The 21,344-nt window shown below is 46.7% G+C and overlaps 1 protein-coding gene across 4 annotated transcripts in view; it reads left to right on the plus strand.

Moving 5' to 3' along the window:
• Window positions 1-17,782: 17,782 nt before the first annotated feature.
• Window positions 17,783-21,344, plus strand: part of thumpd3 (THUMP domain containing 3) — a 41,984-nt gene continuing 38,422 nt past the window's right edge. The window contains exons 1-3 of one of the 4 annotated variants that reach the window (XM_078543818.1): window positions 17,783-17,809; window positions 18,576-18,852; window positions 19,954-20,031. In XM_078543818.1, the coding sequence (XP_078399944.1) occupies window positions 18,586-18,852; window positions 19,954-20,031 (345 nt within the window). In that variant the 5' untranslated portion in view covers window positions 17,783-17,809; window positions 18,576-18,585. Of the gene's footprint in view, window positions 18,122-18,575; window positions 18,853-19,953; window positions 20,032-21,344 lie in introns of all 4 variants that reach the window. The other 3 variants (XM_078543817.1, XM_078543815.1, XM_078543814.1) reach the window with 3 other exon arrangements.

The following is a 21,344-nucleotide window of genomic DNA, read 5'->3' on the forward strand; positions in this document are numbered from 1 at the left end:
CTGGCCCAGACTGAGGTACACAGGGATCCTGGCTCAGACTGAAGTACACAGGGATTGCACGCCCAGACTGAGGTACACAGGGTTCCCAGCTCAGGCTGAAGTACACAGTGTTTCATGGCTCAGACTGAGGAACACAGGGCTGCAGGCTCACACTGAGATACACAGGTTTCCAGGCCCAGACTGAGATACACGGGGTTACTGGAACACACTGAGGTACACAGGGTTCTAGGCCCAGACTGAGATACACGGGGTTACTGGAACACACTGAGGTACACAGGGCTCATGGCTCACGCTGGGGTACACATGGTTGCACAGCGGGACTGAGGCACAATGGCTTTTCAACTCCAGGCTGAGGTACCCAGAGTTCCTGGCCCAGGTTGAGGTACACAGGCTTTTCAAGTCCAGACTGAGGTACACAGAGTTTCCTGGCCCAGACTGAGATACCCGGGGCTACTGACAATGACTGAGGTACACAGGCTTTCATGGCACAGACTGTGGTAAGCAGGGTTCCTGGCCCAGGCTGAGGTACACAGGGTTTCCGGCACAGACTGAGGTGCACAGGGCTCAAGGCTCAGGCTGGGGTACACAGAGTTCCTGGCTCAGACTGGGGTACACCTGGTTTCCTGACCCAGACTGAGGTACACAGAGTTTCCTGGCCCAGACTGAGATACGCGGGGTTTCTGCACCTGACTGATGTACACAGGGTTTCCTGGCACAGACTGTGTTAAGCAGGGTTCCTGACCCAGGTTGAGGTACACAGGCTTATCTGGGCCAGACTGAGGCACACAGGGTTACTGGTCCAGCCTCAGGTACACAGGGTTTCCTGGCCCAGACTGAGATACACAGGGTTCCAGGCCCAAACTGAGATACACGGGGCTCCTGGCCCCAACTGAGGTACACAGGATTTCCTGGCACAGACTGTGGTAAGCAGGGCATTGAACCATGTTGAGGTACACAGGCTTTCCTGGTCCAGACTGAGGTACAGAGGTTTTCCTGGCCCAGACCGAGGAACACAGGGTTTCTTGGCCCAGGTTGAGGTTACACAGGGTTCCTTGCTCAGACGGTGGAACACAGGGTTCCTGGCCCAGGCTGAGGTACACATGGCTTCCTGCCAAGACTGAGATACACAGGGTTCCTGGCTCAGACTGAGCTACACAAAGTTCATGTCTCAGACTGAGGTACACAGGGTTCATGTCTCAGACTAAAATACACAGGGTCGCTGGCTCAGACTGATGTTCACACGGTTCCAGGCCCAGACTGAGATACACAGGGTTCCAGGCCAAGACTGAGATACACAGGGTTCCAGGTCCAGACTGAGATACACGGGGTTCCTGGATCAGACTGAGGTACAGAGGGTTCATGGGTCAGACTAAAGTTCACAGGGCTCCAGGCCCAGTCTGAGATACACAGGGTTCCAGGTCCAGACTGAGATACACGGGGTTCCTGGATCAGACTGAGGGACACATGGTTTCAGGCCCAGTCTGAGATACACAGGGTTAGAGGCGCAGACTGAGATACACGGGGTTCGTGTACCAGACTGAAGTACACAGGATTCCCGGCACAGGCTGAGGTACACAACGTGTCCTGACCGAGACTGAGGTACACAGGGTTTCCTGGCTCAGGCTAAGGTACAAAGGTTGACTGGCCCAGATTGAGGTACACATGGTTTCCTTACCCGGACTGAGGAACACAGGGTTTCCTGGCACAGACTGTGGTAAACAGGGTTCCTGACCCATGTTGAGGTACACAGGCTTTTCTGGGCCAGACTGAGGTACACAGGTTTTCCTGGCTCAGACTGAGGTACACAAGGTTCATGTCTCAGACTAAGGTACACAGGATTCATGTCTCAGACTAAACTACACAGGGTCCCTGGCTCAGACTGAGGTATACATGGTTCCAGGCCCAGACTGAGATACACGGGTTTCCTGTACCAGACTGAGGTACATAGGGTTCCAGGCCCAGACTGAGATACACAGGGTTCCAGGATCAGACTGAGATACACAGGGTTCCTGGACCAGACTGAGGCACACAGGGTCCAGGCCGAGACTGAGATACACGGGGTTCCTGGACCAGACTGAGGTACACAGGGCTCATGGCTCGGACTGAGGTACACATGGTTGCCTGACCCGGACTGAGGCACAATGGCTTTTCAGGTCCAGACTGAGGTACCCAGAGTTCCTGGCCCAGGCTGAGATACCCGGGGCTCCTGGCAACAACTGAGGTACACAGGCTTTCCTGGCACAGACTGTGGTAAGCAGGATTCTTGACCCATGTTGAGGTACACATGCTTTTCTGGGCCACACTGAGGTACACAGGGTATCCGGCACAGACTGAGGTACACAGAGTTCCTGGCTCAGACTGGGGTACACATGGTTTCCTAACCCAGACTGAGGTACACAGAGTTTCCTGGCCCAGACCGTGGAACAATGGGTTTCCTGGCCCAGGCTGAGGTATACGGTGTTCCTTGCTCAGACGGTGGTACACAGGGTTCCTGGCCCAGACTGAGGTCAACATAGCTTCCTGCCCAGACTGAGGTACACAGGGTTCCTGGCTCAGATTGAGCTACACAAGGTTCATGTCTCAGACTGAGGTACACAGGGTTCCAGGCCTAGAGTGAGATACACAGGGTTCCAGGCCCAGACTGAGATACACAGGGTTCCAGGCTCACACTGAGATACACAGGGTTCCAGGCCCAGACTGAGATACACAGGCTTCCTGAACCAGACTGAGGTACACAGGGCTCATGGCTCAGGCTGGGGTACACATGGTTGCCTGGCCCGGACTGAGGCACAATGGCTTTTCAGGTCCAGACTGAGGTACCCAGAGTTCCTGCCCCAGGCTGAGATACACAGGCTTTTCAGGTCCAGACTGGGGTACACATGGCTTCCTGACCCGGACTGAGGTACACAGAGTTTCCTGGCTCAGACTGAGTTACGCGGGCCTCCTGGCCCCAACTGAGGTACATAGGGCTTCCTAGCACAGACTGTGGTAAGCAGGGTTCCTGACCCATGTTGAGGTACACAGGCTTTTCTGGGCCAGACTGAGGTACACAGGTTTTCCTGGCTCAGACTGAGGGACACAGAGTTTCCTGGACCAGACTGAGGTACACAGGGTTTCCTGGCCCAGACGGAGGTACACAGGGTTCCTGGCTCAGACGGTGGTACACAGGGTTCCTGGCCCAGGCTGAGGTACACATGGCTTCCTGCCCAGACTGAGGTACACAGGATTCCTGGATCAGACTGAGCTACGCAAGCTTCATGTCTCAGACTGAGGTACACAGGGTTCATGTATCAGACTAGAGTACACAGACTGAGATACCCGGCACAATTGGTTACTTGCTCAGGCTGAGATAAACAGGGATTTCCAGCTGAGGCTGTGGTACACAGGGTTTCTTGGCCCGGACTGAGGTACACAGGGTTTCCCGGCCCAGACTGAGATACATAGGGTTCGTGGCTCAGACTGAGGTACACAGGTTCCTGGCTCAGACTGTGGTACACAGGGTTTCCCAGCCCAGACTGAGATACACAGGGTTCGTGGCTCAGACTGAGGTACACAAGGCTCATGGCTCAGACTGGGGTACACATGGTTTCCTGACCCGGTTGAGGCACAATGGTTTTTCAGACCCAGACTGAGGTACACAAGGCTCATGGCTCAGACTGAGGTACACAGGGTTCCTGCCCCGGATGAGGCACAATGGTTTTTCAGACCCAGACTGAGGTACACAGGTTTTCCTGGTTCAGACTGAGGTACACAGGGTTCCTGCCCCGGATGAGGCACAATGGTTTTTCAGACCCAGACTGTGGTACACAGGCTTTCCTGGTTCAGACTGAGGTACATAGAGTTTCCTGGCTCAGACTGAGGTACACAAAGTTCATGGCTCAGGCTGAGGTACACAGGGTTTCCGGCTCGGACTGAGGTACACGGGGCTCTGGGCTCAGACTTAATTACACAGGGTTCCTGGCTCAGACTGAGGTACACAGAATTTTCAGGTCCAGCATGAGGAAGACTGTATTTCTCAGTTCAGACTGAGGTGCACAGGATTCCAGGCCCAAACTGCGGTACACAGGATTTTCTGGCCCAGACTGAGGTACGCAGGTTTCCTTGTTCAGACTGAGGTGCACAGGGTTCCTGGCTCTGACTGAGGCACACAGAGTTTATGGCTCAGACTGAGACACACAGAGTTTATGGCTCAGACTTAGTTAAACAGAGCTAATGACTCAGATTGAGATACACAGAGTTTATGGCTCAGGCTGAGGTACACAGGGCTCCTGGCTCAGGCTGAGGTACACACGGTTACTGGCTCAGGCTGGGGTACACAGTTTGCCCTGACCCGGTCTGAGGTACAATGGTTTTTCAGGCCCAGACTGACATATACAGGGTTTCCTGGCTTAGGCTAAGGCACAAAGGTTGACTGGCCCAGACTGAGGTACACAGGCTTTTCAGGTCCAAACTGAGGTTCACAGGGTTCTTGGCTCAGGTTGAGGCACAGGGTTCCTGGCTCAAACTGATGTACACAGGGTTCATGTCTCAGACTGAGGTACACAGGGTTCCTGTACCAGACTGAGGTACACAGGGTTCCTGTCTCAGACTGCGGTGCACAGGGTTCCTGGCTCAGACTGAGGTACACAATGTTCCTGGCCCAGACTGAGATACAGGGTTCCCGGCTCAGACTGAGGTACACAGTGTTTCTGGCTCAGTCTTAATTACACAGGGTTCCTGGCTTAGACTAAGGTACAAAGTTTGACTGGCCCAGACTGAGGTACACAGGCTTTTCAGATCCAGACTGACGTACACAGGGTTCCTGGCTCAGGCTGAGGTACAGAGGGTTCATGGCTCAGACTAAAGTACACTGGGTTCCCAGCTCAGACTGAGGTATACAGGGTTTCTGGCCCACACTGAGGTACACAGGGTTTCCTGGCCCACACTGAGGTACACAGGGTTTCCTGGCCCATAGATTCGTAATCCAGAGGTTTACTAATGTGAGGTTAATGCTCTGGGGATTTGGGATTAAATCCCACATGGCAGCTGGTGGAATTTAAAATTCAATCCATAAAGTCTGGAATTGAAAGCTAATCAATGGTGACCATGAAACTATCATTGATTGTCATAAACCCCCATCTGGTTAACTAATGTCCCTTTAGGGAAGGTAATCTGCCATCCTTACCCGCTCTGCCCTACATGTGACTCCAGATTCACAGCAATGTGGTTGACTCTTAATTGCCCTCTGAAATGGCCCAGCAAGCCACTCAGTTCAAGGACAACTAGGGATGGGCAACCAATGCTAACCTTGCCAGTGATGCCAATGTCCCATGAAAGAATAAAGAAATAAAAATGTATTCATTTAAAGTTAGTGTGACTGCCCTAGTTATCCTTTCCACTAAGACTCAGGTTCTAGCCTGTTTAGATGGAGCCAGTCCCAATGATGCAGTTCTTTCCTGTCCCAGTATTGGTGCCAGTGTCCCCATGAAATGGAACCCCTCTTTCTGCCTCATGTTCACCTCCCTAAACTGTTTATCCTGATGCCAATTTGCATGTGGGTTGAGAAATAATCCAGAGATTTGAACTCCTATGAACCTTTGAACTCCTAGTTCCTGGTACTCTTTAAACAGGAATTCTTGCCTCCTCATCCCTATGTTTTTGGTACCAAGATGAAACACAACAACTGAATCCTTGGCCTCACTCCAATAACTTATCAAGCCAGTTTGAGATGATCTTCACCCTGGCATTAGGGAGGCAATATGCCATATGTGATTTTCAATCCTGCTTACAAAGGACACTACCTGTCCCCCTGATTATTGAATACCCTACATTATGCTTCTCTTCCTGACTCCTTCCCTTTGGATAGCCTCCTGCTCCAAGGTGCTATGGTCCACATTCCGGCTGTACTTCTTACGGGCTTTATCCTTATCCTCACCAATAGCAAGTACGTTGTTGGATAGAATCAGTTTCTGCAATTCGTCATTCTCTACCTCACCTGGGTTGCCCCTTATTCTTCATACTATCAGTCACGCCAGCCCTTTTCTGAACCTGTACCTCTTCACAAGGTGTGACTGAAATCTGCAGCAAACTGTCCAGATACTGTTCCCTCTCCGTTATGTGTCAACGTGTATCCACCTCTCTAACTCAATGACTCTGAGCTGAAGAGAGTTGAGACAGAGACATCTATTGCAGATGTGTTCACTCGAGACAGTCTCATTGTCCACCAACTCCCACACACTGCGGTCCAGAAACACAGCCTGGCAGTCAAGACACACTCTTCCCGAATTTGAGATTCCATGGAAATCACGGCTGAAAGTACAGGAATTGTGGCTGATGAAATGCTGCTGTGACCCAGTGCGCACATTATGACCTGTTGGAGTGGCAAATGCATTCAAAGGAACTGCTGCTCAATCAAAGAGTGGCGAAATTCCGCATTTTGTCAGAGCAGCTGGGAGAAGGTGGGAGAAAGGCACTAAGTAAATTGCTCATTCATTGAGTTGGTGCAGATATGATGGGCCAAATGGACTCCTTTTGTGCTGTAACAATTATGTGAAACCTGCTCTGCTGTATCTTAACCTAGGTAATTTATATCTTATTAGTTTGTTGTAAGTTTTTTTTCTTTTTCTACAACATGAACTTGCACTAAACACTGAACTCTGGACAAAATGTTTCAATATTTACTGACTCAGCTTACACAAACCATTAGAGACAATATCCAGACTTGGGTTGACAAGTGGCAAATAACATTCGTGCCACACAAGTGTTAGGCAATGACCATCTCCAACAAGAGAGAATCCAATCATTGCCCCTTGATGTTCAATGGCATTACCATCACTGAATCCCCCACTATCAACATCCTGGAGATTACCATTGACCAGAAACTGAACTGGACTAGCCATATAAATACTGTAGCTACAAGAGCAGATCAGAGGCGAGGAATCCTGCGACGAATAACCCACCTCCTGACTCCCCAAAGCCTATCCATCATCCACAAGGCACAAGTCAGGAGTGTGATGGAATACTCCCCACTTGCCTGGATAAGTGCAGCTCCCACAACACTGAAGAAGCTTGACACCATCCAGGACAAAGCAGCCCACTTGATTGGCACCACAGCCACAAACATTCACTCCCTCCACACCGACACACAGTGGCAGCTGTGTGTACCATCTACAAGATGCACTGCAGGAATTCACCAAGGCTCCTTAGACAGCACCTTCCAAACCCACGAGCACTACCATCTAGAAGGACAAGGGCAGCAGATAGATGGGAACACCACCACCTGGAAGTTCCCCTCCAAGTCACTCACCATCCTGACTTGGAAATATATCGCTGTTCCTTCACTGTCACTGGGTCAAAATCCTGGAACTCACTTCCTAACAGCACCATGGGTGTACCTACACCACATGGACTGCAGCAGTTCAAGAAGGCAGCTCACCACCACCTTCTCAAGGGCAACTAGGGATGGGCAATGAATGCTGGCCCAGCCAGCGAAGCCCACATCTCATGAATGAATTAAAAAAAAGATACTGGAGGCAAAAAAGCAACATCTCTTATTCCCTCTGCACCAAATTCCCATCTCACCAAATTCCTGAATTTTACACTCTATTTAATCTGCACTCTTTTCATGACCACACTGTGTGTCAATAGATGCTGCTTACTCAGTGTAAGCATGCACAGCTTGCTTTCCTCCTCTTCCCTAACTGCAACCCTACCCTTATGCCTTTCTCCTTTCAGGTGCCTGGCCATTTAGTGGTGGACATTGGCATTGCACTAACTTCAAAGGGTGGTATAGAGGTTATCTTCCCATGCTGAGCCATGTCCCCTCTTAATTCACTTTGTTGTGTGTGGCGCATTCATTTAAGCGTGTAGGAACCTTTACATTTTTTGCACACATGTAGTAACTTAAAAGTGCTTGGTCCATGCAAGAACTTCCAGATTGCTGTGCAGGCTTAAAGGGAACACTGGTGCTGAGTCACCAGGCACAAATGGATTGCAGTTTGGCAGTGGAAAAGAGTCACAGAGGTGTCAGCTCTCCAGAGCACAAGGTCACACACGTGTCTGCTACTTTGAACTCAGACAAGGACTTTGATAAGGTTGTGTACAGAAAAAGGCTGATGGTCATGCACAATGAAACATTTGGCGTGTTGGCAGGCTGGCCAGGCAGCCAGCTGCCACTGTCAGGGAGCTTGGAGGAGGCCGGGCACCAACCTGGCACAAGGCTTTGCACAGAACTTGGAGCCCATCCTTTCCACTTGGAAGTGGTGGCCAAATCCAAGAGAACACCTGAGGAACCAACCATGATGCAACATTTGGTGATCAATGTCTCAACTACCATTGCAGTACAAGCAGAAACCACCCAATATCTAAGTGCTGCAGTGGAAGCACAGACTATGTCATGGAAGCTCAGCTTGTTGCCATGCAGGCTCAGTTGCAGCCATCCTGGCTGTGGGTTCCAGTGTTTAAAAGGGTTTTCAGGGTGTTCTCCAATTGATTACTAGGATCGATGAGCTGTTGACTTGGGGAAGTGGCAACACTTCCATGGAGCACAAACCTGTTCACCCTCAGGCTGACAGCATTCATCCTTCAACCACTGCCACTTTACCAGTGCCCTTGTTGTTGCCAGCCAGCCCAGACTGCTGCCACCCCTGCTGAGGTGGTGCAGTCTGCAGCCAGGCCCTCAAGACCCAGAGGCGATGTCCTACAAGGTCATCTGCAGTCCCCTCTATTGAAAGTCAACAGCCTTCTTCCAGCCATGATGAAGTCACTGGAACAGCACTGTTTGGGAGCACTAGGATAGGTAAAGCTGGATAGAAGATAGGCACTAAGGGAATGCACAAGGGTGACTAGTTGACTTTTATTTAGAATACAAACGGGCTACCTGTCCTACATCTGGGAAATAAAGGGATGAAAGTTAATAATAAAATTTTTTAAATAACTTAAAGAAAATGTCTTTTGTGAAATAATAAGCTGAGATATTCACCCTACGGCATATGGATTGAATGAGATAGGTATTAAAGCTGGAAATCAGATCTAAAAAATGTACCTTATGAAGTAATTTATCTGAAGCAGAATTCACTCAACAAATCACTTAATTACCTTCTTTCACACAAGGATTTTAATTAACAATTTTAATCCCACAAATATGAAACACAAATAGCTAAATTTACCCAACATTATTATAGGTATACTCAAAAACATTATTTGACAAATAAAAATTCTTTTAACAACAAAGTTACTTTCCTTTGCTTTTAATTAATTTGCTCGACTCCAGTTTCATTAATTTCCAACTTTGACTATACGATTTCTACTAATCATTCTCTACATCCTCAGTGTCACTCTCTAAATTCTCCGGAATAAAATTTACATCTACACCTTGTCTCAATGCTTTTTTAATACTTGGAATATTTCATCATCAGTATCAAAGGCATAATCTGTAGTAACACTCTTTACATTTACAGTGTCACTGTCTGCATTTTCAGTGTTTGTTGAAACGTTAAATATTTTGTGGGAGATGGTGCATAGTGGTAATGTCACTAGACTAGTAATTCAGTGATCCAGATTAATGCTCTGGGGTCATGGGTTCAAATCCGGAATTTAAATTCAATACATTCATAAAATCTGGAATTGAAAGCTAGTGTCTGAAATGGTGACCATAAAACTATCATCAATTGTCATAAAAACCCATCTGGTTCACTAATGCCCTTTAGGAAAGGAAGTCTGCCTTCCTTACCTGGTCTGGCCTATATGTGACTCCAGACCCACAGCAATCTGGTTGACTCTTAACTGCCCTCTGATATGGCCTAGCAAGCCTCTCAGTTCAAGGGTAATTAGGGATGGGCAACAAATGCTGGCCTTGCCAACAATATCACATCCCTTGAAAGAATTTTAAGAAAGTAATGATTGACCACATTCAAAGTTCTTCCTTCTTGAGCCAAAATAAAAAGGTTTGTTGCAGATCTTACTCAGTTGCTATATTTTATGATGTTTTTCAAGAAGTGTTTTGATTTCGTCGTTGTTCCCAGTGGGTCAGCAGGCTCACTTAAGATTGGCAATCGTACCTTACCATTTGTGTGACACATTGAAGGTGGCTCTTTTTTTCCACTTTGTTGCACTACAATATTCACATCCCTCTGATCTCCTGCCAATATCATGTTCTGGCTCTGGCTCACAATTCTGATGAGGATCATATTTTATAGCTTCCTTAAAGAGCCTTGGTCTCCTTCTTGCAGCCCTGATCCTTCTTGCATTCTGTCACTCTGTCAACTTCTTGTCTCATTGCTCGAGCCTTGTCATCTTCCCTTTCTCTAATTGCTACCTATTGCAATCTGTCAACTCTTTTGCTCTAGCTTCTTTATCTTCGTTGGTTCTGACTGCCACCAGTCGCTTTGCCTTACCAAGCAATGTGTAGTGTCTCAGAAACATAACTTACATGAAACAAGTACGATATGAGAAAAGGCAAATGAAACATGAAAGGAAGTCAGGATTTATGATGTAAATTTGTCGCATTCTTTCTTGGAATGTATGGTTAAGGTTGGTTAAAGCAAGTCTGAGTTACAGTGTCAGCGAGGCCATGGGATGCCCTGCTAGGAGGCCAAAGCCCCAGTAGGGGTGGTTAGATGTCAACTCCTCTACGAAATCTCCCTTGGCCCAAGGTGTCATCCCATCAAGTTTGGCTGAGATTGGTCCAAGGACCTCAAAGGAGTTTGCCAACAAAGACAGATATTTTGCTTTTATATATATACATCTATATATAGATTGGGTGGTTTGTCTCGTTAACTGTGTTTGGAATGGTTGCTTTGCCATGGCCAAGAGGATGCTGTGGTGATCAATAAAAAAGAAAGGGAAGATAAAGTGTGGGATTGCTGGTGAATGGGAATTGGGGTCATTTTCACTGGTATCACGGACAGCCCAGCCAGAAGTCTCAGTCCGCAATCATGACCCAGGTTTTCCTGTCGTTTGCCTTTTCAACACTCCACCCTGCTCTCATGCTCACATGTCCGTCCTTGGCCTGCTCCAATGTTCCAGTGAAGCCTAAAGCAAACTGGAGGAACAGCACCTCATCTTCCGATTTGGTACTCTACAGTCTTTCGGACTTAACATTGAGTTCAACAACTTCAGACCATGAATTCTCTCCTCCATTTTTATCCATTTTTAAAATTTTTATTTACTTATTCTTTTATTTTTTTAAATATTATTTAAAATTTATTTTTCTACCCTATTTCCCCAACAGCACCCCCCAACACACACACAGCCATATGTCACTTATTTTTATGATTTGCTTTCACAGACCACTGACCCTTGTTCTGCTATTAACACATTCTGCTACCTTACCTTTATGCCACTATCAGCACCTCCTTTAGTCTTTAAGACTACTATTAACACTCCCTTTGAACTGAGTCCATAACATCTTTATCAATCTCTCCAAGCTTCCACCTATCCTTGACCTTCTATTTTGCTCCACCTGCTCCACCCCTTCTTAAACAGTAAAATCCATCACATTTCTACTTCTCTATCGCTCTGAAGAAGAACCATACAGACTCGAAACATTAACTCAGGAGAGTTTCTCTCTCCACAGATGCTGCCAGACCTGCTGAGTTTTTCCAGCATTTTCTGTTTTTATTCCAGTCGGAAGGGGGGTGTGTTAATTGCCTCTTCCCTTCCTCCTCCTCCTCAGCTGCTTGCAATTTACCTGGAGGCAAGGACTGTGGCTTCCCGATGGTGAGGCTTTTCAGGATGCAGCAGACCACAGATGATCACGACACACGCTCTGATGAGTACTGTAGGGCTCCCCTACAGTGGTCCAGACAGCGGAAGCATTGCTTAAACACTCCAATTATTTGCTCAGAGATATCTTATATGGCAACATGGTTCTCATAAGCATGCTGCCCATGTGAGCTAGGGTTGGGCCCAGGAGTCATGACCCAGGTGGTCAATGAATAGCTCTTGTCACCCAGTAACCACCCTCTGATTGAGGTAAGAAAATTGCTCCCTGAAGACATTGGATGTGTAAGGCCTCCCATTGAGAGCCCTTTTCTCCTTCTCCCTCTGTGAGCATCAACCCTCTGTGTCACGTCTGCTCAGTCTCCCTGTCGTGATGCAGGCCAATGGTAACTGTAGTATCCATGGCTGGGAGCAAATGTGAGACGAATCCAGAACCAAAGCCTTCACTATGTGCAACATCACTCCCTATATACTTCACCAATTTTATGGTGCAGGTGACTTCTGATCATCAATAACAACTTGTATTTATGTAGCACCTTTAACGTAATAACATGTCCCAAGGCACTTCACAGGAGTGTTATGAAGCAAAATTAGACACTGAGCTACATAATGCAATATCAGGGCAGATGACCACAGGTTTCGTCAAAGAAATAGCTTTTAGGGAGTGTCTTAAAGGAGGAAAGTGACATAGAGAGGTATAGGAAGTGAATTCCAGAGCTTAGGGCCTAGGCACCTGAAGGCATGGCCACCAACGGTGGAGCAATTGTAATTGGGAATGCACAAGAGCCTTAGAGAGTTGCTGGGATGAGGGATGGAGTTGGTAACCAGCGGATGGAGTTGGTAACCAGCGGATGGAGTTTGTAGCGGGGACTGAAGACAATGGATTTGGTCTTCCCAATACTTAGGTAGAGGAAATTTCTGCTCATCCAGTACTGGATGTCAGACAAGCAGGCTGATTATTTAGTGACAGTGGAGGAGTTTAGAGGGGTGGTGATGAGGTAGAGCTGGGCCATCAGCATACATGTGAAAGCCAGTGCTGGGATTTCAGAGGATGTATCTGAGGGGTAGCATGTAGATAAGGAATAGAAGGGGGCCAAGGACAGATCCTTGGGGGGACATCAAAGGTAACGGTGCTGGAGTGGGAAGAGAAGCTATTGCAGCGATACACTGGCTAAGATTAGATAGATAAGAATGGAACCAGGTGAGTGCAGTTCCACCCAGCTGGACAAAAGAGGAGAGGCGTTGGAGCAGGATGGTATGATCAACATGTCAAAGGCGCAGAAGGAGGAGGAGGGATAGTTTATCTTTGTCACACTCACATAGGATGCCATTTATGACTTTGACAGAGCTGTTTCGGTGAGGCGGCAGGGGCAGAAACCTGATTGGAGAGATTCAAACATGGAGTTCTGGGAAAGATGGGTTGTGGATTTGGGAGGTGACAACATGTTCAAGTACTTTAAAGAGCAAAAGGGTGGTTGGAGATGGGGTGGTAGTTTTCAAGGATGCTGGGTCAAGTGTTGGTTTATTGGGGAGAGGCAGATTTAGAGGAGAGAGGTACAGTAGCTGAAGAGAGAGAACCATTAACAATATTGGCTAACATGGGGACCAGGAAACCAAGTTAGGCAGTCAGCAGTTTAGTGAAAAAAAGCATCTCATCAACAAGATGAACTCAGAGACGGGGAGATAGGAGAGAAACTAGAGAAAGATGTGAGGTCAGGGCTAGGGCAGAGGGGGACATTAGAGGAAGTCTGGCTCGGTGGGCTAGGAGATGGGAGGGAAGCAGCAGAGGCAACTAATCAGATTGTCTCAATGTTAGTGACAAAGAAATCAAAGGTGAGGATCGACGGGACTGGGGAGAGGGGTTTAAGAAGATGGGTCTGCAAGACAGAAAAGAACCCGGGGTAATTTGCATTCTAGTATGACCCCAGAGTCCGCCATATCCTTTCAAGCCTACATCCCTTGGACTTATGGGAGCAGAGATGAGGGCCTTACCAGGGGAACTGCCAGACTGAAAGAGGGTAATGGTTTTATTGGGGACTAGGGCACCATAAGTAGAAGTGAGGGCGTGGTTGAGCAAATCAGTAGCCGCAGAAATGTCGTGGCAAACAGGGGAACCAAAGGCTAGTCAGCTGGGAATTTAAAAATGCAGTTGCAAGTGAATGGCAGGATATTTTTTTTCCCCAGGGTGGATACAGAAGGAGGTGGGGTTGGGATGTGAAAGAGGGATGTGTGTGGAGTGTGATACAAGGAAGTGATCGTTATCTGTGATTGATACTATGTGAGTAGCATTGTAGAAACATTAAGTTTCAAATCAATGCCTATTATTCAGGAAGCTCCCATGATGCAGTGATCAATAGTGCCTGCAATATTTAAATACTCCAATAGATTGTGCAGGTGTTCCAATTCAAGAAATTCTAATCTTGGTCACATGGGTGCAGCAATTTAGTCAGAAAACCTTTTGTGGTCCACGGAAGATGAATGGATTTCTGAAACAATTCAAACTACTGCTTCCACTTCATCCCTTTTCGGTGTATGTGATTAATCTCATTCTCTGGATGCGAGCGTGGACGATTGGCTGTTTTTCAAAGTCGCCTTCCTATTCCAGCTTTGATTTGGCATTGTTACTTGACAGAAATTGCCAACTTTGTAGTGATGTCTCTATGATGTTTACAATTTTCGAGGGTGCATCTGCCCATGACTTGAATGCCCCCAGTGAGTTACATGGGGTAGATAGCAGCAATACATCATTATGTAAATATCACTCAAATATTTTGGAGCACTTTCTCTTGAGCTGTTAATGAGGGTAGGAATTTCCAGATGTCTCTGACCTCCAGCTCATACACTAAACATCAACAAACATTTGTATAATACCTTCAATGTAGGAAAATACTCCAACACGAGCATAATCGGACAAAAACTGACACTCAGCCAAAGAATAAGACATTAGGATAGGTATCCAAAGGCTTGGTCGAAGAGGAGGTCTAGAGGAGACACTAGGTCTTCCCCAGCTGAATCTATCTTCTGCTTTACTGAAGCATTTTTCAATTTCTAGCTCCCAGTGTCAGCATCGTGCACTCAAATAAAAGACTTGCATTTATAAAGCGCCTTTCAAGACCATTGGCTGTACCAAAGCACTTAACAGCCAATGTATTACTTTTTGAAGTGTAATCACTATTGAAATGTGGGAAACACAGCAGCCAATTTGCGCACAGCAAGCTCCCACAAACAGCAATATGATAATGATCAGATAATCTTTTTTTTAGTGAAGTTGATTGAGGGATAAATATTGGCCAGGACACTGGGAATATCTCCCCTGCTCTTCTTCGAAATAGTGCTATGGGATCTTTTATGTCCACTCGAGCAGCAAGATGATGCCTCAGTTTAATTACCATTTGTAAAGTAAAGCTGCCTCTATGTCCAAACCCAACCCCAGGAGTGCTAGAGAGCACCAGTTTGACATTCCCTTTCTCCACATTAACTATCTAGTGACCTCTTTGAATGCAGCTCACAGTGAATTCACAAACTGAATTCAGAAAGGCTCAAACTCATTGCATTTTGAATCCTGGCACTAGTGGGTAGAAGAGGACCCATCTGAGCTGGATTGGAACAGAGTTGACAGGCTACTGTGCTCAAAGCTGTGTAAGTCAGGCCCTACCCTGACTATACTGGTCAGACGTAACAGACTTCACGTGGAAGTTTAACTCTTGGAAGTTAAAGTGATTGAGACCCCTAGCCCTACAATATGAACAACTGAGAAAGCGCAACTATCAGCAAAGACTGAACAGGCTGTGGCTCTTCTCACTAGAAAAGAAGAGGCTGAGGGGTAGCCTAATAGAGGTCTTTAAATTATGAAGAGGTTTGATGTAGACATAGAGATGTTTCCACTTGAGGGCAGTCTGAAACTTGGTGCATAAGTGTAAGAAAATAACTAATAAATCCAATAAGGAATTCAGGAGTAATGTTTTTACACAGAGTGGTGAGATTAACTTATTTGTACACGAAGCGGTTGACGTGAATAGGATTTAAGGGAAGGCTAGATAAACACATGAGTGAGTGAGGAATAAAAGTGCATGCTGATAGGGAGAGGTGAGGTAGTGTGTGAGGAGGTTCATGTGGAGCTTAAATGCCAGCTTGGCCCTGTTGGCTTTACTGCCTGTTTCTGTGCTGTAAACGTTATGCAATTCCCTGCAACCGCTGCTTTCCTCTAGGCATTTTAGAGGGCTGAGCAGATTTAAAATCACTCTGAACTGATATGCCGTTTGTTAAGAAACCAGGGAGAAAGAAACAGCAGCAAGCTGTGGATAACAAGCACCCAGGGGAGAATACAAATGGAATCTTTACAGACAGCCAGGCTCTGACTGCGGTCTCAGTATTGATCATGATAATCTGAGGTATTCTCTGGAGCAGCTCTCTAGGTTGATCTTAAAGACAGGTTCTGGCGGGTTTTTTTCCCTCGCTGACCTAAACTGACACTATTGGCCTCTTTATGCAGTCTTACACCATTAAAGACTTTGTTGTAGTCTTCCAGGAATGACACAACAATGTTTACAGGACCATTAATCTTACTGAAAGGAGATTGAAATGAAAGCCATCTGCCAGCCAGATTTCTGTTTCTCAAATTGTATGTATGAGGCAGTGAAAGCTGGAGTCTGCTGTCATTCTTTACTTTCACTGTAACTCGACACCCCCTGCCCCCCAGCTCCCAAACTTTTCTTTCTTCAGTTCTGAAGATTTTGATTGTTCGGTATTGAAAAGAACGCAAGGACCACTCATTGTAGTACCTCAGCCAACTATCCACCCATCTTTTGTGTGTAAAGCAAGACAGTGAGTGTTGTTCAACTACACAGGCATCACAGCAGATCCAGTCCTTACCTGATAAACATGTACCTATTGTCCAAACAGCAAAGAGGGATGCTGATCATTTTCCTCTTCCTGAGACATTCCTGATCTATGTTCAGTGTCAGCTTTATCACATTTTGTAGCACTCTTTCCTCTAGGTCAGGCCCCACTCCAGAGATTCGAGCATGGAATCCAGGCTGATTCTCCAGTGCAGTACTGGGGGAGTGCCACATTGCTGGAGCTGACATCTTTGGAATGAGGTGTAAAACTGAGGCCCTGTCTATCCTGTCATCTGGTTGTGAAAGATCCCACTGGGCTCTTCAAAGAAGAGCAAGGGAAGATTCCTAATGTCCTCACTGACATTTATCCCAAAACCAAGGATGGACACAGATTGACTGGCCAATCCTCTTCCTGCTGTTTTTGAGATTGTGTTGTGCACAGGCTGGCTACTCTTTTACCTACACCTACATAATGCTTACATTTCAACAATACTTCATTGGCTTTGAGGTACCTTGGGACACTCTTGAGGATGGAATGAAAAGGTGTCATGTAAGTGCAGGTACTTTGGTTGCATATGGCTCAGTACCACTCCAGATAATTCATTTAACCGGGCAGTTGGGTGTACACCCTTGGGCATTAAGTATACCCATTTGGGCAATGTGTGTACCCCTCAAATAGTAAGGTAACGATACTGGGCAGTGACTGTACCTCCCCTGGGCAGTGTCTCTTCCCCAAGGTGGTGAGTATCTCCACCCCTGTCTCGGACAGTGTCCCACCACTGCCAAACACCCCCTCCTCCCATGGGGCACTGAGTGTATCCCTCCCCCACCCCGGGGCACTGGTTGTCTCCCTCTCTCCCCCTCCTCCCCAAGGGCACTGAGTGTATCCCTCTCTCCCCCTCCTTCCCAAGGGCACTGAGTGTATCCCTCTCTTCCCCCCCACCCCAGGGCACTGAGTGTATCTCTCCCTCCCCCTGGGGAATGAGTGTACCCCCACCCTCTCTGGGGGGAATGAATGTACCCCCTCCCCCTCCACCATCCCTCGGGGGAATGAGTGTACCCCCACCCTCTCTGGGAGAAATGAGTGTACTCCCCCTCTCTGGGGGGAATGAGAATACCGCCCCACAGATACCAAGTGTGCCCCTCCCCCTTCTCACACATACACAGGGCGATTCATTGCGCAGGCGCGGCTGGCCGCTCTCTATGCGCATGTGCCGGATGTCGTGACGTGTTTCCGGTAAAAGTGAGCGGGGCCTTAACAACTGGAGCGGGTGAGGAGCAGGGGCAGGGGGAGGACGAAGGAGGGAGTATGAAGTGTGGAGTGTGGAGAGGGGTGGAGGTGATCAGACCCGGGGGTGGGGTGGTGACCGGATTTCTTATTCATTGTACTTTGGAAGGTTTCCCTTGTTTCCTGATTGAATGTGAAAAGCATGTGAATGTCCTCAACAAGCAGATCCCTGAGGGGTGGGATTGACAGGATCACAGGTGTCAATGAAGTTAACTGAATCAATCTGACACCATACTTCAGTACAATGTCTTTTACTGCATGCGAATCTCTGGATTCGAGTTCTATGTCATTCAAGGTTAGTCTGATTGATGGTAACTATCTTCAGAGCCAAGGTGTCACCTGTGGTTTCATGTGTGGGCGGATCACTGTCCGCTCTCTCAGAAGGTTGTTGGTTTGAGCACCACTCCAGAGATTTGAGTACATAATCTCCAGCTGATACTCCAGTGCAGTACTATTGGAGGTGCTGTCTTTCAGCTGAGACATTAAAGTGCTCTCTCAGGCAGATGCTAAAGATCCCATAGCACTATTTCAAAGAAGAGCTGCAGTGTTCTCCCTGAACCAACAATACTATGACAGATTATCTGGCCATTGATGTTTGTGGGATCTTTGTGTGCAAATTGATTGCTGTGTTTTCCATATTACGATGACAGACTATATATCCAAAGGTTAATTAACTGGCTGTAAAATGCTTTGGGCATGACCTGAGATTGTGAAAACCGCTGTATAAATGAAAGTCCTTTTCTTTTAAGTCTTGAAGAGATGTCTGTACTTAACGGAGATGCAGATGGACCAACTGCAGCAGCAATGGTGTCTGAAGTGGAGGAAGGTTGTCTTGAAAATGGAGATGTGGGAACTAAGCAGCGTGACTGCTCACAGGAGGATTGGGTCACCATTGGAGCAACCGTTCCGACTGGCTTTGAGAACACTGCTGCTGACGAAGTCCTGGAAAAAATTGGATCTGAATCCAGGATCAGCAAGGACCGAGGAAAGATCTATTTTGAGGTTTCGACAGATAATCTTTTTCAGGTTGGTTTGTATTGTCTGTGTACACTTTTCCTTTCCTTCAATTGTGACTGAGCAGTTGGTAAAGCTGAGTTATTTTTTAAAAATCCCAGAGGGAAACTTTAAACAACTGTCATAATCTATAATTTTAAGTGTTATGTTTGAGATGCAACTCTAAATTCAGGAATCATACCACCAGTTTGAGAGGTTTTATATTAAGCTAAATGAAACATTTTATTAATTTACACAAGTTAAATATATACACATTACTACTATTATACAAATTACTACTATTATAACTTTAACAAATTCCCGAACCAATCTCCATTCAAGCAACAGCAACCCATGGATTTAATCAGAAATCAGGCAAAGCATTTTCACCTTACAAATTCAGTATGAGGTTCTATTCACTTTGGTTCCTGTGGAGGCTGACAGCTGCTTTTGATCTCACATTGCCTCTGCTCTACACAAAACGGTTGTCTTGTTATACCTAGCACAGCCCATTGAATGTAAATTCTCATTGTATCACCAGCCACTTCTAACAATAAAACACATTTCATAGTACCAACTTTTATTAGCAATATGAACATATTGCTTGGTCTCTGCTCGCTAGATGCCAGAACTCACCCCACTTCTTGAATGCTATATTCAAAAAAATGCAAATTCATTCTACCCCTCTTACATCTCAAAGCTAGTACTCAAAGCACCCAGACTAGTTGGCTTGGATGAGATGTTAAACTGCCCCTTTCAGGTGGACATGAAAGGCTGCATGGTGTTATTTGAAGAGCAGGGTTGGGGGGTGGTGGGGAGAAGGTCTCCCAGTCACTAAGCAACATTTATCCCTTCTTCAGCATCTCATTTATCCCACTATTGTTTGTGGGATCTTTGAGAGATTGCTGTGCACACGTTGCCTGCCGTGTTTCCTGCATTGCAACAGTGATTGCACTTCAAAAAGTGCTTCATTCCTCACAGCCAGTGTGGAATCTCATCAGGATGTAAAAAGTGCTTGCAAATGCAACTTTGTTTGAGGTATAAAGTAAGGAGCCAGAGATCACTAAAATTATATCCTCAACTGATCAGTGCTCCTACATGGAAATTTCATATACATATTTTTCTCTATTTCAGATTCATCTTTTGAGATCTGTTGATAATTTATTTGTCGTTATCCAGGAGTTTCCTCATTACCAGTTTGGTGAAACCAAGGTAAGTATGTTATTAAAAGAATAAATTAAATAAAGTGAACATGGGTAAAGGACTTAAATGAAAATAAATTCTTAAGCGCCAAATATCACTGCGTAATCCTAACGCTAGCGTGTGTGTCTTTTACTAAATTCATGATGAACCAGGCCCTGACCTAACTTTCCTGTGCAGTACTCAATTCCAACTAGACACTAGGGCTCCTTTCTGCTGAGCACCACTAATGGCAGTGAACTAGGCCATAATATGCTGCAGGCTAGCAACTCCCACAAGAATAAGCATTCCTGCCTGCCTCTTGCAGTGACGGAGCCCTCCACTAGATGAAGTCCCCCTGCGCCACCCCATAAGCAGCTGGTGAAGCCCCCGCTCCACCCCATAAGCAGCTGGTGAAGCCCCTGCTCCACGCCATCAGCAGCTGGTGAAGTCCCTGTTCCACGCCATCAGCAGCTGTTGAAGCCCCCGCGCCACCCCATCAGCAGCTGGTGAAGCCCCCATGCCACCCCATCAGCAGCTGGTGAAGCCCCCGCGCCACCCCATCAGCAGACCATAAGATGTAAGAGCAGAAGTAAGCCATTTGGCCCATCAAGTCTGCTCCGCCAGTCACTGCTGATCTGATAATCCTCAACTCCACTTTCCTGGCTTTTCCCAATAACCCTTTAGTCCCTTACTGATCCAAAAATCTGTCTATCTCAGCCTTGAGTTTACTTAATGACCCAGCCTTTACAGCCCTCTGTGGTAAAGAATTCCACAGATTCACTACCCTCAGAGAAGAAATTCCTCCTCATGTCTGTCTTAAATGGGCGACTGCTTACTCTGAGATTATGCCCTCTGGTCGTAGGTTCTCCCACAAGGGGAAACAACCTCTCAGCATCAACCCCTTAAGAATCTTATATGTTTCAATAAAGTCATCTTTCATTCTTTTAAACCCCAATGAGTAAGGGACCAACCTGCTCAAACTCTCCTCATAAAGTCCCTCCATACCCGGGATCAACCTAGTGAACCTTCTCTGGACTGCCTCCAATACCAATATATCTTTCCTTAGATAAGGGGACCAAAACTGTTCACAATATTCTAGCTGTGGCCTAACTAGTGCCTTGTATAGTTTTAGCAAGACTTCCTTATTTTTATACTCCATTCCCTTTGAAATTCCATTTGCCTTCCCTATTACCTGCTGAACTTGTATGCTAGTTTTTTGTGATTCATGCACGAGGACCCTCAAATCCCTCTGTGCTGCAGCTTTCTGCAGTCTTTCTCCATTTAAATAATATTCAGCTTCTCTATTCTTCCTGCCAAAATGCATAACCTCACATTTTCCCACA

This window comes from Cetorhinus maximus, chromosome 6 (genome assembly GCF_964194155.1).
Source record: "Cetorhinus maximus chromosome 6, sCetMax3.hap1.1, whole genome shotgun sequence".
Classification (NCBI taxonomy): Eukaryota; Metazoa; Chordata; class Chondrichthyes; order Lamniformes; family Cetorhinidae; genus Cetorhinus; species Cetorhinus maximus.